This window comes from Maniola jurtina, chromosome 16 (genome assembly GCF_905333055.1).
Source record: "Maniola jurtina chromosome 16, ilManJurt1.1, whole genome shotgun sequence".
In the NCBI taxonomy this organism is placed as follows: Eukaryota; Metazoa; Arthropoda; class Insecta; order Lepidoptera; family Nymphalidae; genus Maniola; species Maniola jurtina.
In genome coordinates this window covers 11,735,687-11,753,129 of record NC_060044.1, presented here as the reverse complement: position 1 = coordinate 11,753,129, position 17,443 = coordinate 11,735,687, and the positions used below count along the sequence as shown (strand labels likewise).

The following is a 17,443-nucleotide window of genomic DNA, read 5'->3' as shown; positions in this document are numbered from 1 at the left end:
ATGCTACTTTTCATCTCGGAAAATCAAAGAGTTTCTACGGAATTTTCAAAACCTAAATCCACACGGATGAAGTCGCAGGCATCAGCTAGTAAAATAATATTTTCAGAATAAAACTTACACGTTGTCGAAATGTACGTCCACTAAGTTGTTCCTCCTCCATAGACATTGAATATCCAACTGCGTCAGTTAACTTGGAAGACATCTCGAATATTATCCAACTTGATTTCTTGTTCCCAAAAATAGATGGTTAGCGGAAAAGCCTTTTGTTATTTTATGGCTGGCTCTAATGGTATAAAGCCTTTTAAGGCGTTTTTAAAATTATCCGGTACACCTCTTCAAAAAATTGAAAAATATTCTTTAAAGTAGGAATTGTATAAAGTTGTTAAATCACTAAGAAATTCGACAATTCACATAAAGTTATCGATTTACCTCAATATCACTTTTGTTAACCTGAATATTTTAACTAAAAAAAACTCTGTAAAAAACCCGTACAGGGAAGGGTAGGGCAAAGGGAAAATCAAAATGAAGAAAAAATATTTAAAAAACAACCAAAATTTAAAAAAAATTGTAATATTTTCAGTTTTAAATAAAATTATTAACACGTAAATAGCCAGTGAGTCTATCTATCACTATGATTGCAAAGTTATTTTCAAATAAATATCTCGAACAAAATGACAACATTGTAATCTAAGGTTAACTGATAGGTGTGTAAACGGAATCATAAAGTTACACATTTTTATCATATTTGATAAGAGATTTGCTAAGTTATCTCAAATTATTGTTATGATGGCATACTTTTTAACAGAATAAAGCCCCAAATAGTATTGTTATGATTTTCTGTTTCTCCATGTATTATAATTATTGGAATAAATATAATTTCACACACGCGCGAACGTCAAGTTCACGACGCTCTGTCATAAATAAATAATAACTGAAGAAAAACAAGTGATATTTAACTAAAATTACGAGTTATATGGAGATAAAAGTGTTTTCTATATAATCATTAAACTAAACTAGTGTGAAAATAGTGTGAAGCTAAAAACTAAACTAAAATTAAATCTGTAGTGACGTATTTATATCAACTATAACAAATGTGCCAAGGTCGGCCGATAACCGCCGGTCGTTGAACCCGGCGTACCTAGCAGCTGTCCCTTGTGCGCGTGAGTGGAAAGCGACGCTGCGTCCCTGTCGGAGCCCGTCTGCAGCGGTTAGCGACGCGACATTGCACTTTTTATTTTACTTACCTACCCACTATTGCCCAACGAACGCAAAATGAGCTGCGCAGCTTGTTGTAGTGTTGTGGGTGCCGATGAGGAATCCTTAATATGCAGCATAGAGGAATGTAAACATAAAACCTACCACCTTTTATGCAGTGGCACAAAAAGTATTGATTCGACTAATGCTTCTTCTTGGATATGCCCTGCTTGTGCTTGCTCCTCTAAAAGAGGCGGAGACAACAGTCTTACTCCAGTTGGATCCCACAGGAGGCAGGACACAAATATAACGTTCCGAAAAAGACCCGCTGCGGTCCCGAATGACGGTGAAATCCAAAATAACACTACGATTAAAAATCTGCACTTAGAAGTTAAAGGCCTACGGGAGGAAATTTCTGAATTAAAAAGTCAATTACATCAAGCGACGTCAACAATTGCTGTTTATCAAAGTAAGTTAGAGGAATTTTACGCATCACAAACAAGTTTAATCGAGAAGTTTATCAAGGGGCAAGTGCATAATATCAATGGAAACCCAAATATGCCAGCTGAACCGCATGCTACCGTCACACTTGTATCCGTTCCTGGTCAGCATATACCTACACCTGTAACTACAAAATGTAACACTTCGCAGTCTTTAGTGGCAGCCCCGCGCCCCCAAAATACTGGAGTTACTTCCCACACTTTAATTGAGAGTGCCGAGCCCGCCGTGGTCGGAATATCTGACAGTGAACATCAGTCGAATTTAGGAAATAACACCACCGCAAGCGAGTGGAGTACAGTGGCTCGTAGCAGGAAAAGCGTACGACCACTTTCACTTCGGGGTACAGCTGGTCCGTCAGTAACATCTCTAAAAGCCGTTGAGCCACGAAAATACCTCCACCTATGGAATATGGAATCCGACGCGAATGATGTTCTCAAGTACCTTCAACAACTTTGTCCGAGTGGAGCGTGCGCTGTGGAGGAGCTTAAGCCTAAAGGTAACTACAAATCTTACAAAATCACGGTGCCTGAAGCTGACTATGAGACCTGCTACACGCAAACCGTATGGCCCGTCAATGCTAAAATAAAGCCATGGATACAACTTCGGAAACCCTCCAACTCCCTACGTGACACAGCAGCGCAGTCCCAGCAGACATTTCGTGACCCCCGCCGACCAAACAATTCCCGGCAATAGAACCACTCTTAGCCTGTTCTATCAAAACGTGCGTGGCATCAAGACCAAACTTAATGTCTGGAGAAACAACCTATTGCAAACACCAGTAGATATTGTGGCAACCACGGAGACGTTCCTCGACCAATCGGTCGGAGACTCGGAGGTGGCATGTGGTGGTTGGAGTGTCATGCGCCGAGATCGCTGCACGCCATGTGGAGGCGTAATGATCCTGGCGCGCCATGGCATTCTGATGCGCCGCCGACGAGACCTCGAGACTGATGCCGGTGAGGACCTCTGGGTGGTCTTTACGCTACGCAATCGTTCTGTTTATGTTTGTGTCGTTTATATCAAGCCAAGTGCGAGTGACTCTGACTATTTTGATTGGTTTTGCAAAGTAGAATCATTTATTAATAACTTGAATGGATTTATTATTATTTTAGGCGATTTAAATCTTAATAGTGCCTCTCAAAATGTTAAAAACTATTTTTGTTATTTTGTGTCGTACTGTAATCTTTTCGAAAAAAACCACATTGTAAACACACATGGTTCGATGTTAGACGTCATATTAGTTCGGGTCCTTGCAAAAAATGTCACAGTGTCGGTTAACTCCTCGGAGGGCATGGTCAACCCAGATGCATATCATCCACCCCTAGATATCTCATTCAGTTTTGAAACCCAACGTCCCAGAGATCGCATGGAACCTAGTAATATTGGTAGGGCTAGGGATTGGAATTTTAAAAAATGCAATCATGAGGCATTATCACAGTTACTTTGTGAAACCTCCTGGAGTAATGTTATCGACTCAACTAATGTAGATACTGCAGTTCACTACTTTTATCAAACCGTCTATAACTTATTTGACAGTTGTATCCCCAAGAAGGTAAGATCTAGGGTAGTTCGGCGTTATCCGGTTTGGTTCACAAAAGACATAATCAGAGATTGTGAACGTAAATTGAAATTACATAGGATATGGAAAAAGTCCCAGTTGAACTCAGACTACAAAAGATTCACCGATATGAGGTCCAGCCTTAATGATCGAATTAACATTGCTTATAAAATTTACATCAAAGATGTCGAGCATAACATCAGGAAGCATCCTCAAAAGTTTTGGGCTCACGTCTCGGGTCTGCGATCTAAAGGTGGTTTCGAACCAGCAGTGGATTCCAATGGTGAGCGCCTGGTGGGAACCAAAGCAGCCGAAGCTTTTGCAAACTTTTTCTCAAGCGTATTTCTCCCCGAAGTTCCAGCATTGAATGCTTCGGAGGCGAATAGCTCTGATAACAACCGCAACAGTAATATGATATGTGTACAGAATTTTTCTCCACAGCAAGTAAAGCGTGGTATTACTAAGTTGAAGCCTAATAGCTCTGTAGGCCCGGACGAAATTCCACCATCTATACTCAAGAAGTCCAATTATTTTGTACTCCCCCTCTTCCATATATTTAACCTATCTCTGAAATCTGGTACTTACCCATCACAATGGAAGCTGTCAAGAGTTACGCCTATTCCTAAAACTGGTAATACCGTAGCTGTTGAGGATTTCCGCCCTATAGCTATCCTGTCTACACCGGCTAAAGTTTTTGAGAGCATACTACATGAAATAATTTATAAGCAGGTCAATGTGTTTCTCTCTGACGAACAGCACGGCTTTAGGAGTAAGCGATCGGTTAATAGTAACCTATTGACATTGGTCGACTACATTTCCGAATGCTTAGATCGTGGCGGACAAGTGGATGTCCTTTACTTTGACTTTCGTAAAGCGTTCGACAGGGTCAACAATGATATATTATTATCCAAGTTGAGTAAGATTGGCTTCGCTCCCAACCTCTTACAACTTATGGCAAATTATCTTCAAGACCGAAAACAATTTGTGCGGCTTGGCTTGTATGAATCCAAATCCTACCACACTCGTTCAGGCGTCAGTCAAGGCTCGATTCTTGGCCCTCTCCTTTTCCTGATAATGATCAACGACCTACCATCAGTGCTTGAAAGGGCCAAGTGTTTGCTATACGCTGATGACCTGAAATTGTTTATGGAAATAAAATCTGAGGCTGAATGTGTTGAACTTCAGAATGATATTGATGCTGTCATCAAATGGAGTGACGAAAACAGAATGGAGTTCAACACCAATAAATGTTCTGTTATGACTTTTGGACGCAAGAGGTGTCCAGTTTACTTCCCGTATAATATGAACGGGGTTCAGTTGCCCAGACAAGCTAATATAAAGGACCTAGGAATAATATTTGACCATAAACTTACATTCCATGACCATATTTCTACACTCGCCTCCGAATCATTCAAACGGTTGGGATTTGTTTTGCGAAATACTCGAGATTTTCAAAATTGTCACACGATAAAACTAGTATTTGATGCTTTGGTTCGTGCCAAGCTAGAAACCAGCGCCTGTATTTGGAATCCATACGAAAGCACTTACATCTTGCTTCTTGAAAAGGTCCAAAAAGCCTTTTTAAGGTATCTATATAAGAGATTGTACGGGTATTACCCATTTATGTACCCCACAAAATTTCTCCAAGGGCACTTGGGTTTCAACTCGCTTAAAACCCGACGAGAGTGCGACCAAATTGGTACAATTTGCAAGATTCTTAGGGGTGTGATTGACTGCTCTGAGCTGCACAACAAGCTCTGCTCCGTTTATGCACCCACTGATTACAGCTACCTCCGCCGCCGCCGCAAGTTTTTCGTGAGTCCGTTTAGTCGCACGGTAGCGCGCGCCAGGTCTCCCATACCACGCACTTTGGCAGCGCTGAACGCGCTGCTGAAGGAGTCCCCTCGCTGTGACATATTTGCTGACAAATGGGCTGACCTCATAGGTCAGATCCTGCACTTTTGTGAAAATTTTTAGTTGACATATTTGATTATTTGATTATTGACTTAACAAATTTAATTTTATTGTGTAATTTAATTTAATTAGTGTAATTGGACTTAAAAGGTCCGTTCTAATTAAATAATTAATTAAATAAATAAATAAATAATAAATAAATAATAAAGAATAGTTATTAAAAAAATCGTGTTTTCTGCAACTTTTTTCTGTTTTCTTGTTTTCTCTTCTGTTCTGTTTTCTTTTTCGAAGAGCTGTCAAACCAAACAAGACATTTCCTACCCATCAAGTTAGGTATAAGTAACTGGCTTCAAAAATTATTGTTTGGAATGGTCAATGTCCAAAGGTCAATGTGTGAAGATCGTTGGTCACAGCCATTTTTAAAAAATACAAAAATGATTAAACGAGTTGGTGGGTCACCTGATATTAAGTGATCACCGCCGCCTATGAACATTTGTAGCACCATAGCAACCGCCAAATAGGTTACCGGCTTTTCAGGAATTTGTCGATGCTCCCCTTGAATAACCACAATACTGAAATCTAGTGGAAACACCATCGAAGGGAGTTGGTTCCACAATTTGCATGTGCGTGGAAAAAACGCCTGGCTCAAAGGGTAGTCAAAGTGCACGGTGAGGGTGAAATTACTTTGAATGATGTGTGATGCAGCTATTTTCAAAAAGAGCTGTTTTAAAAAAACCTTAACCAGATTATTACACCAATGACCGATTTAGCATATCAGCAGTAACAAGATTGTCCTTGTCTCACCCTATGTCACTCGAGCAAGAGAGGTATATTCACGAGCAATCAGTCCGCGGGGAGCACCAATTAACGCCCGTTTAGCGTATAACGCCCTTGCACTTGAGTTTTGGATACATCGTAGCAACAAGCGGTTGATCCCGGATTCGCATATTTAATATCAGTTAGCACCAATCGAAAATGTTTTCATAATATGCTGCTAGCTAGCTGATGCCCGCGACTTCGTCCACGTGGGTTTAGATTTTTATAATAATAATAATAAACATTTATTTCGGAACATTTCATCCATATAGTGTTAGTAACAGGGCCTTATGAACTATGTTAGTGATTAAATTAAATCAAATCAAATCAAATTAAGTCAAATGAAATTAAACTAAATTAAATTACATTATTATTAATTGTCAAATTAGGCTTAATTCATGTAACTTCGGGACCACTGGGTGTTCATATGTATGTACACCCAGTGCTTCATAAAGGGGTTTTCCCACTTTGCAGCCAATGTATTCAAAATACTGTTGGAGCTCCCGCGTACTCTGCTCATCACAGATGCAGCTCTTTTTCTCATGATTGCGTAAAAATACCGTGGGAAATCTTCGATTTTCGGGATATAAGATTGCCTATGTCACTTCTAGGAGCACATATTCTTCTTCTTCTTCTTCAAGTCGACGCAAATGTCACCTGAAATACGGGCAGCCCAAAAAAGCCGCAAGTCCCAATAGATCGTTCAGAAGCCTCGTGCAGCTCCTCGTTCGTGCAGGGCACCCAGTCATATTAGTATGCGCAATGGTCCGTCAACACTTATTTCAAAGAACCATAGACATTGGGTCCGAAGGTGCTAGAATGGTGACCATACACCGGAAAAAGTAGTGTTGGCAGACCCTTCACACTGGATAGACGACATCAAACGAATATCAGGGAGCCGCTGAATCCAGGCGCCATAACTGGATCATGTTAGAAGTTCCTAAGTTCAGCAGTGGAAGTCATATAATTGACGAAGATGATACAAATTACAACCGAATGCTAAAGTTAATAAAACTCAGTTTAACATATTAATAAGGCAGGTATGCGTTCTTACAAGCGAAAACGAAAACAGACAAAACTATTTGTACATTGAATTACAACAAGGTCAGGTAATATTGTAAAAACGAGACTAATCGTGATGAAATAATTGTCACATCATTGTTTGAGACAACGACGTAATATATTACGCGAATGTTTAGTTTATTTGTGGATTACAATAAACTGAATCTTCATCATCATTATTACCAACCGATAGACCTCCACAGCTGGACATAAGTTTCTTGTAGGGACTTCGAACCGCCATGGTCTTACGCCACCTGACCTAAATCCAGCGGCTAATAGATTGGATGTCGACCACATTACTGCCGTCCTAAAAAAGAGTGCAATAAGTCGAGTTTTTGGGCAAATTGACTTAAGACCATAATATCCGTAATCAGGAAAATGAGCTCTATATTTTCGCCTTAGACGTCTTTTTTGTATCTTCAGTAGTTTCGGTTCTGTTGGTTATCAAAACTGCAATATGTAATATTACGATTTGTAAGTAGCTAATCATAACCGCGAATATCTCGAAAGTAGTCGAAACCTAGTTATTGCTCTCTTCGTTAGGACGGCAGATTAGGGTGCCAGTTCTGCTGTTCTGTCGTAGAATGGTTCCAAGAATACTGGCTGCATTTCCACGCTGGACAGCCAGGCTGATTCGTTGCGCAAAAAATGAGCCAGCCCTTCTGTCACCCGATGAGGCTATTAAACGTGGTGAAATGTCTAGTAAAAATATTTTAGTAATCACTTTACTATAATATTTGTTTCAATATTTAACTATAGTGTTACTTTAGTTTTGTAACTAATAAAACGTCAATAATAAATTGTTGATCTTGAAGGCGCGACGAGACGTATGCAAAATCGTCACAAATTCGTGGTCAAGTAATTGTCATCATACAGACTGTTAACACTGTACTATTTTACGCAAATATTTGATTATTTGTCATTTGAACAACAATAATAATTGTTATATGTAAAGGATTTAGGAAATAACTTATTATTTAGATTTAGATTATAAAAAGAGTACTTAAAATAAAACTAATGGTTAATTTAAAATTGTTTTATAAAGCAGTAGGTGCATAGGAAAACGTTATCTAAAGCCATTAAAAGGCCGGCTTTCCAAGAATAACGTGGTAAGGATAACACTATCTTCATTATGAAACGCCTTCCAGTACATAAATAATGAGATATAACAAGAGAAAAAATGAAACAATTTAAATTATAGCTTCCTGGCGTATCTTGGGAGAAAGAATGAAATTAGATTCCTTTTAAAATATTGTTCTTTTGGTATAAAGTTCTGCAGATTATATTCTATTAAGGTTTTGATACACGTGTTCAAAGCAGCTCTTGGATGTTGAAATTAAAGGAACTAGTGTTGTGTAGAGTACAGGAATAAATCTGAAAACCGTGAATTTTTGGTTACATCATTAAAAAAATTAAAATGTGTTTCAATTTTCAAAGTAAGATAACTAGGATACCAAGTGGGGTATCATATGAAAGGGACTGTACATTCTAAAACAGATTTTTAATTATTTTGATGCATAATAGTTTTTGATTTATCGTGCAAAATGTTGGAAAGAATACCCGAGTACGGAACCCTCACTGCGTGAGTCTGACTCGCACTTGTTTACAATCGAATTAGCACAACCGTAGCCAACAGATTGCGAAGCTGAAGTGGCAATGGGCATGGTAGTAGGTACATAGTTAGAAAAACCGATCGATGTTTGGGTCTCAAGAGGCTACAATGTCGACCTCGCAACGGAAGGTGCAGTGTTGGAAGACCCCCCACTAGGTTGACAGGATGACATCAAACGAAACGCAGGAAGCCGCTGGATTTAGGCGGCGCCTTAGGCTAATAACGCCGGCTGCGCAAGACCGTGGTGTGTGGAAGTCCATACAAGAGACCTATATCCAGTAATGGACGTCTATCGGTCAATAATGATGATGATGATGAATCTAGGGGCATAGAATAGGTACAGAAGGCTCACTTCGCAAAGACATTTCAATAAATAGCAGCTTTTGCAAACTTTACTTACTTGGGTAAAACTGCTTAATTACTTGGTTCTATTGTAAAGACTGCCTACTAGTATTTATGCGTAGAGTAGGGCACCCATTATTAAGATAGCCTGACATTTTAAAGGAGGGGTGGAAAGTGGCTAGATGAGGAAGGCTGAGGACCGGTTGAGGTGTGGTGGCCTTATTTGGAAATGCCTATTTTTGATGATGACAACAGTAAAAATAAAATAAAATAAAATCATATCAGAATATTACTAGTTCCTTCAACCCTCGCTATCGCCTCAGAAATTTAATTAAAATTGCTTACACTTTTAATCGCTATATTTTCCCTCGCTCGCCGGCGGCTGAGTTATTACAAAGATGAGTGGTCGCTTAAATTCTCATTGTCTCTGCTTACATCGGCGTCTAAGGCAATTTGAGAGTTAATAACCTGAAAGGGGATTAATGGGATATTATCAAATTCAGCTGTGATTAAAAAACCGACCAAGTGCAAGTCAAACTGGCGCAACGATGGTTCCGTACGGATATTTTTTCCGACCTTTTGCGTATATGTAGTATATGCTCTGTCTGAATCTGAAATCTGATGTTTCACGTCCAAAACAACACAAAGTGGGCGAGAAAATACAGGAAAGCACACCCCACCTAGGTGGGACAAAGTTGAGTCGATAGAATTGCTGCATCAAAATGCAAGCACCGTCTTAAAGTAAATAGCCATCCACATGGGTGTGCTAACAAACAAAAGCTAATTAAATATGAAAAATGCAAAACTGTTTTTTCTTGGTTTCTCTCGCAAACAGCGTGAGCGCACGGAATTAAAAATGAGAGAGTAAGAATATGAAAATTTTATTTTCCAAGTCAAATTGCCTTTTGACGACCTCCCTGTTGCAGTGGTGAACAGTGTAATTGATGATTAGAAGGTCCCGGATTCGATTCCTGGCAGGGGCAATTTGGACAGTAATTTCTAAATTGGCTGTGGTCTGGTGGGAGGCATCTAACTTGGCATAGCTGTGCTGCCATGCTATAATATTTAGCGGACCAATATGATCTATGTAAAAACTGATTAGGAATAGGTAGTGGTATTATCATACACTTTTGAAGTTAGACCGATTCCAACTTAGACAGAATTGTAACCATATTGCCAGTTGAAATCGCAATCAAAGAACTATCGAATTTAAACCCTAAAATACCTTGTTAAAACCTTATTTTGGGGTCACCTGACCTTATCATTTTTAACCCCCAACCCAAAAAGAGGGGTGTTATAAGTTTGATGTGTGTAGCTGTGTATCTGTATGTGGCATCGTAGCTGCTAAACTAATGAACCGATTTTAATTTAGTATTTTTTTTGTTTGAAAGGTGGCTTAATCGAAAGTGTTCTTAGCTATAATTCAAGAAAATCGGTTCAGCCGTTTGAAAGTTATCAGTTCTATTCTAGTTACTGTAATCTTCACTTGTCGGGGGTGTTATAAAATTTTGATTTACACTTGTCATATTGTAATCTTGCTCACTTATAATATTCACTCATAATCTGTTATTTTTTAAAATATTGATTATTTTGCAAAAATTTACATAATAATAACCCTGATTGGTGCTGTCAAATATCGCGCACTTTGCTTTTTGGTATTTCCTGTGCGTGAATGTGGATTGAAATAGTATGCTCTAACACACGCACGATCACTGTAATACCCAAGAATTTTTCTAAAGAGGAATTTCTTCGTAGTGTTCTAAACATTTAGATTTAGTGCGATTATATTTAGCGCTATAAATATTTACATACAAATCTTTGAGCTCTTGTAGCTTTGAAATTACACATTTTTACGGAAATCTGGCAAATCATGGATATAAACAATATCAATTACTAAAATTTGTTTAAAAACATGAATGAAGATGATTCACGAAATGAAGGAACAGCGCTGTGGAGCGTGCTACGGAAACTTCTCAAGAAGCGTCGCTTCAAATTAGAAATAAGATAGAGTTAGAATATGAAATTTTTATTTTTGAAGTGAAGACACTTAGGGCACGTCTGAGGGATGTCTAGAGAGTTGTACAAATAGCACGTCCCCTTAAACAATTTGTGTGAACTCCTCCGAGAGCCGGTTATGCATTTGTTTTCTGCAGAAATACGAGGCACATTTTGTACGCAGAGGGCATTTGTATATTTATGGATAAAGTGACTTTTCTCGTCGACCTAATGTATGCAACATTTTATCATAGATGTCTTTGTGGTATATTATTTACTGGTATGCATATACAGTTTTTTTTTAAATCCCATCGTATCTCTCTGATTTTCAGGAACAAAATGTAGCTTACTTCCATTTCCGGGATGTAATCTATCTCTATACCAAATTTCAACAAGATCAGTTTGGTTTTTGAGCTGTAAATAGTTGACAAACAGACAGGGAAACTCACCTTGAACTAGTATGGAAACGGATTAACACAGACTAGCAAATGTCCAGCATGCACCGCAATGCCTCTCACACGCCACCTCGGTACAATGCAGAAACCTTCACGCAAGTGTCAACAACAATTGTACAAAACTTCAGCTTAATCAGATGAGGCTTAGAATACGAATACACAAATATTAATTTTCCAATGTTTTCACTTAATTTGTTGCATTACTTAGCTTAAAGTTAAAACTACCCGTAGCAATCAAACTAGTATCACCTCTGTGCCGAGCGCCACAAAATACCTACCGATCGTGCACTGTGCAACCAAGTACCCTGCCATTCATTTATTTTATATTCCTACCGTCATATTGTGATTGTTCTGTGTTTCCGTGTAATATTTTTATGTAATGTATGTATTTCATGTAATATACAGGAATATGCATCGCAGAACCTATGTAAATATCTAGCAGAGTTATATTGATAAAATAAAAATAAATAAAAATAAAAAAAAACGTGATCCAACTATTTCTATAAATTGGTACCAGGTTGCCATATTTTGAAGTATGCTCGTAGGTGTCAATTTACCCAAAGGTGCGTAAACGCTGCGTATGTATCTATTATTGGCGTCACTCAGAAAAGCAGGTATTAAGTATTTAAATATTTTTATCGGATTATTGGAATGTCCTCTCAAAACCAACACAAAAAACACTAGTTCAATGTGTAAAGGTTATCCGAGAGTCTTAATCTAAACAAACTAATGCCAAAATAAATAATTTAATTAGAGCGTGATTGCTATCACAACATCTAATTATCTAGTTCACAATCCAAATACTGAAAATATGCGATATCGCTCCGAATCTCAGAAGGAGACTGAACTAAAACCTTCGAAACACCTGTATTTATGCAAGTTCAATCTTGTTGGCCTCCTAGCAACAGATTGTATGACATCGAATGAGCGAAATATCGATTTTATCAAACTACCTGCATTAGATAAATTAATAATTTTATATTATTTTTGACAACTCAAATCAATTTTTAAAAATAACCTTACACTATGAAGTAAAGTAATCTATGCCACTACATGTATGGATGTCACACACGCGAACGAATTTCACTTTTAGTATAGAAGCGTTATTTCGCGGAAGTCCATGATATACAAGGCATTGTAAGGTCTACATCTCCTGAGGATGCTCCGGTGTCGGGGCGAAACGTACATCAAGTGGTTTTGAGTGGTGGTACTGCGTGGTGGTGGTGCGTATGGCTTGCTTGGTGGCTGGCTTTTCCTGCACGTTTATCAGTGGGAGGGCGGGCGGTGCATGTCGGAAGCCGCATGCTGCACCATACAGATTTGGTTTGGTTTAGCGGATTATAGCAAATTAAGCTTTTGGTTCCTTGAATTTCACTTTATAAAATACGAAGGTATGAGCAATGCCTCTCTGGAGTTAAATAATATCTTGGCGAAAATCTAATACCAATAAAAATATTTATTCTTAGATGACTAAACCTTGTTGTTATAAGTTATATGTGATTTTTTGGCCCATTACACCCGCGAGGCCTATTATCACATATACAATTTCACGTGAAAATGTTTCATTTTTGTTTTCGCCCGCTGTTCGGTCTGGCAGATAATGGGACTCGTTCATAGCGTCGATTTCAACCAGTTTATCTTTGTTTTTTTTTTTTTTTTGATTGAACGGGTAAAGTTTTGAACACCAATTACGACAAACTTTTCGCTCCATAATTTGTGTTTAGAACTTAGGTTTGTTTTAACCTGTTTTCCGACAGCATTCATTTGAATACATTCAAGTCTTGCCTTGAAGTGAATATGCATCTTCTAGGCAAGCACGCTCTAACGCAGATCTCTTCATTGCTCTGTTTCTCAGGCATGATTGTCGTCAAGCTCAAGCCCGTCTCACAAAATGCAAAATTACTGAAATTTCCTTGAAGGCAGACTTTAAAAATCTTAACCTACCTATTTATTAAATATCTTCGAGGTAAAATTTCCGAAAATCATAGTGAAACACAGGTATTGTGTTTCAGGATTCATCACTTTTATCCGAAAGAGCACTTAGCATTTTTATGGATAAATCGTTTGTTAGTGAGTGCTTTCGTTATATGTATAAAAGGAATCTTCTATCACAGGTCTAGCCCAGCGTTTTAGACTCTGCGTTGATAGATCAGTCAGCAAGTATTTTTCATTATAGATTAAAATCAATTCCTATGCCAGGAATTGATTTCGGATGGTGGTGGAAAAATATATAAAAAATGGGGCCATGATAGGCCTCATTTTTTGTTAGTATTTTTGAAACCCGCAATGTAAAGCGTGTCAAATTCGAGTCAATTCCCCCCTACGATGCGGCATTGACTCCGAGTGGCCTCTTACGCAACGTTCGTTGACCTCTAGCGTCAGTCAGATGTTTTATTTGCAATATATTGTGACATTTTAAAAATACAATACTTTTTAAATTATTTTTTTCGCATTTCTTTTACTGGTATTTTATCAGTCATTACCGATACTATCATCTGTCTTCGTTTTTTGCTTGCGTTCTGGTTACACCTTGTATAAACAGATAGGTAGGTACGCAGATAGACAGTAAGTTTTTGTAATTTCTTTTCTTGCGTTGGTTAAAAATACTTGACAGATTATGATAACTCATCCAACGTACAAGCAGTAAGTATCAGAATTTTGCCAAACAATATGAACGTTCTCATAACAGCAAAATATTCGCTCATAAAGAACGCGAAACCCGCATAATACGAAATAGAAAGAGAGCCAGCGAAGGCCAGACCTTCGTTATTTTATAAAAGCTGAAAGAGTCTCTGTGTATTGCCCCAATACAGGGAAACAACGACTATGAAGTTTAGATCATGGTGGCTTTGGGAGATGACAAGTGAAAAACCGGCCAAGTGCGAGTCAGACTCGCGCACTGAGGGTATTCGGTACTCGGGTATTTTTTCCAACATTTTGCACGATAAATCAAAAACTATTATGCATAAAAGTAAACAAAAATCTGTTTTAGAATATATACGTAAAGCCCTTTCATATAATACCCCACTTGGTATAGTTATTTTTTTGAAAATTGAAACACATTTTAATTTTTTTAAATGATATAACCACAAATCCGCAGTTTTCAGATTTATTCCTGTACTTGTGCTATAAGATTTATCTACCTGCCAAATTTCATGATTCTAGGTCAATGGGAAGTACCCTATAGGTTTCTTGACAGACACGACGGATGGACGGACGTACAGACAGACAGACAACAAAGTGATCCTATAAGGGTTCCGTTTTTCCTTTTGAGGTACGGAACCCTAAAAAAGGTGTAAAAAATCTTTCATCAAAGTATAAAGACGTAGGTACTAATATTTTCAGAAACGTTCAGCTTTTATAAAATAACGAAGGGGCTCGCCTCGCGGGCTCTTTGTCCAAAACCTTACTTTGAAAAAATCCTCTTCAGAAGTCTATGATAATAATGCCTGTAACAAATTCTATAGCAATTTTTCATTCCGACCCACAATTTTTGTAGAAGATGAAACATTTTATCCTAACCGAGGATCAAATACGTTGGAAAATATTGCGAAAAGGCTGCGTTGAATTTGTACGATGCGCGTTAAACGGGCTAAAATAAAATACCTCGGCACAACGCACACCTACTTGTGCGTAGTGGAGTGGAGTGGAGCTGAGGCCTAGCGTCTTTGTATCCAACTAAAATAAAAGTACGTCGTAATTTTGAGCATTCACTCGTATGTGTATTTATTGGATCATTGGTTCCCTTATAATTGGCTAACTACAACGAGGTACAGTACCTGGCGGGAAATATTGTACATCGACCTTTGGAAAGAGATAGCCGTTTCATAAAAGGTTGTCTCTGTCGTTGAGACCGACGATACGTCACTTAGATATAAGTGACAGAGACAATGCTCTACGAAGCCGAAATCTCTTTCTAAAGGTTGATGTACAATATTTTCTGCCAGCTTTTGTAATCTTGTCCGTATTTTGTTTTCATTATGTCGCAAAAATGCTGAGTTTTTTGTTGGCTCTTCTCAGTAGAAGTTTCTTTCCGAACCGAACCAGTGATAGAGTCTTCTTTTACAGGTTTTTATTTATTTATTCAAAAACAAATTGGTCCTTAACTGCAATTTCACCTGGTGGTAAGTAACAATGTAATCTAAGATGAGAACGTAAGAGTAGGTAAGGTAGAAATGTGTAAGTGACACATGCGGTCCTACGTGAACTAAATAAATTCATTTCATTTCAAAACAAATTAACTGCGAATGAAGTGGTCAGCCGCTTACTAATATAACTAACCCGCAAAGCAACCCTGAATAAATGTGAAATTAATTGGAGTGCGACCTTTCCACCTGATACCGGAGCAAAGGTGCAGAGGTGGTGTATAAATAACCAATTTAGTGATACCCCAATAAAGATAGTTGCTCTAGGGTTCAGCAATGATGAAATTACTTGTGAATTATCAAGCTTGCAATTGCAAGCGGTCATTTTGATGACAATAAGATTCTGCACATTTTTATAAAGGGATCATATTTTTGTCCGCGATACAGAAATATATTTTATAGCCTATAAGCATACATTTGATCTCACAAAATCAAAGATTCCACGGGATTTTTAAAAACCTAAATTTTTTAATACATCATAGGCTTACGCTTGATGACAATCATGCTTTAAACAAATGACGAGGTCCAAATTGACGCTTGCCTAGAAGATGGATAATCACTCTTGCCTTGAAGGTACCTAAGTTATAATTGGCAAGAAAAACGGACGCCGGAAGATCGTTGCAATCCAGTAGCGGTTCTTTGCTCGTTTCTGATACGAAACGAGCAACGTCGCGAGCATCAGCTAGTATAAATACGTAAGGAATCTGTTACTAACCGGTCAACTTAACCCTAAATGTGACATTAATTGGGATAGGTATAACCTTTTCACCTGATGCCTGAGCAAAGGTGCAGGGGTGGTGTATAAATAGCCAATTTAGCGATACCCCTCTAACGATACTTGAGAACTGCTCTGGGGTTCAGCACTGATGAAATTTGTTGTAAGAATTATGTTACGAGTGTTACATCCGCTCCTATCCAAAGCTGGTATTTTATGTTACTTAATATTATGTAAGGCGAGGATTATAGAAGTACCGAGACATGGCATGAGCACAATATTGGCTTACCACGAAAACTTTAAACGTGGTTTAAACAAACGTTAAACCCGCTTAACTCATACAAATGCTCGTGTTTGACGTTAGTTTAAACTTTAAACCTTGTTTAAGTTTTTGTGGTGAGACCTAAATTTTATCAAAATGGTAAGTGTCATATCACAGAATATACCTACCGTATCTACTGGTACGGCTTGAACTTTTTGTTTATAATTATAGTATGTATGTAGTGATATTTATTTTGAAAATATTATAACAAATAACTTTTTTCCGAAGGTATAAGTAGTAAGTCTAGTTGAAATAAAAAACATTCTTCATTCATTCATCTTCATTTTTAAATAAATAAATATACTTTTATTCGGGACTATAAGCTAGGCGCAAACACAGTACATAGAATGAACATAAATGAAACATAAATACTAATAAATTAAACTTAAAAAACCTAAATATTTACCTATAACTTAACTTACTGAGCTCCGTTCCGTTTTAGGATTCCGTACCTCAATAGGAAAAACGAAACCCCTACAGGATCACTTTGTTGTCTGTCTGTCTGTCTATCTATCTGTCTGTCTGTCTGTCCGTCGTGTCTGTCAAGAAACCTATAGGGTACTTCCCGTTGACCTAGAATCATGAAATTTGGCAGGTAGGTAGGTCTTATAGCACAAGTACAGGAATAAATCTGAAAACCACGAATTTCTGGTCACATCATTTAAATAAAAATTTAAATATGTTTCAATTTTCGAAGTAAAATAACTATATCAAGTGGAATATCATATGAAATGGCTTTACCTATACATTCTGAAACAGATTTTTATTTATTTTTATGCATAATAGTTTTTGGTTTACCGTGCAAAAATTTG

The 17,443-nt window shown here is 37.9% G+C and overlaps 1 protein-coding gene across 2 annotated transcripts; it reads left to right on the top strand.

Annotated features, from left to right (window-relative positions):
• Positions 1–1,847: 1,847 nt before the first annotated feature.
• Positions 1,848–16,684, top strand: LOC123872917. 2 transcript variants are annotated; one of them, XM_045917514.1, is made up of 3 exons: positions 1,848–5,229; positions 5,956–5,964; positions 16,674–16,684. In XM_045917514.1, coding segments are annotated over exons 1-2 (2,676 nt in total). In that variant the 5' UTR covers positions 1,848–2,554; the 3' UTR covers positions 5,957–5,964; positions 16,674–16,684. The 2 variants fall into 2 exon arrangements, with proteins under 2 accessions (XP_045773470.1, XP_045773471.1); XM_045917515.1 differs by lacking the exons at positions 5,956–5,964; positions 16,674–16,684 and adding exons at positions 10,645–10,654; positions 12,414–12,438 and having other exon boundaries at positions 1,848–5,232.
• The last annotated feature ends 759 nt before the right edge of the window (positions 16,685–17,443 follow it).

What these genes read in the sequence shown, in the direction of transcription:
- LOC123872917 (XM_045917514.1), top strand. Translation starts at nt 2,555, where the DNA reads ATGCGCCGAGATCGCTGCACGCCATGTGGAGGCGTAATGATCCTGGCG.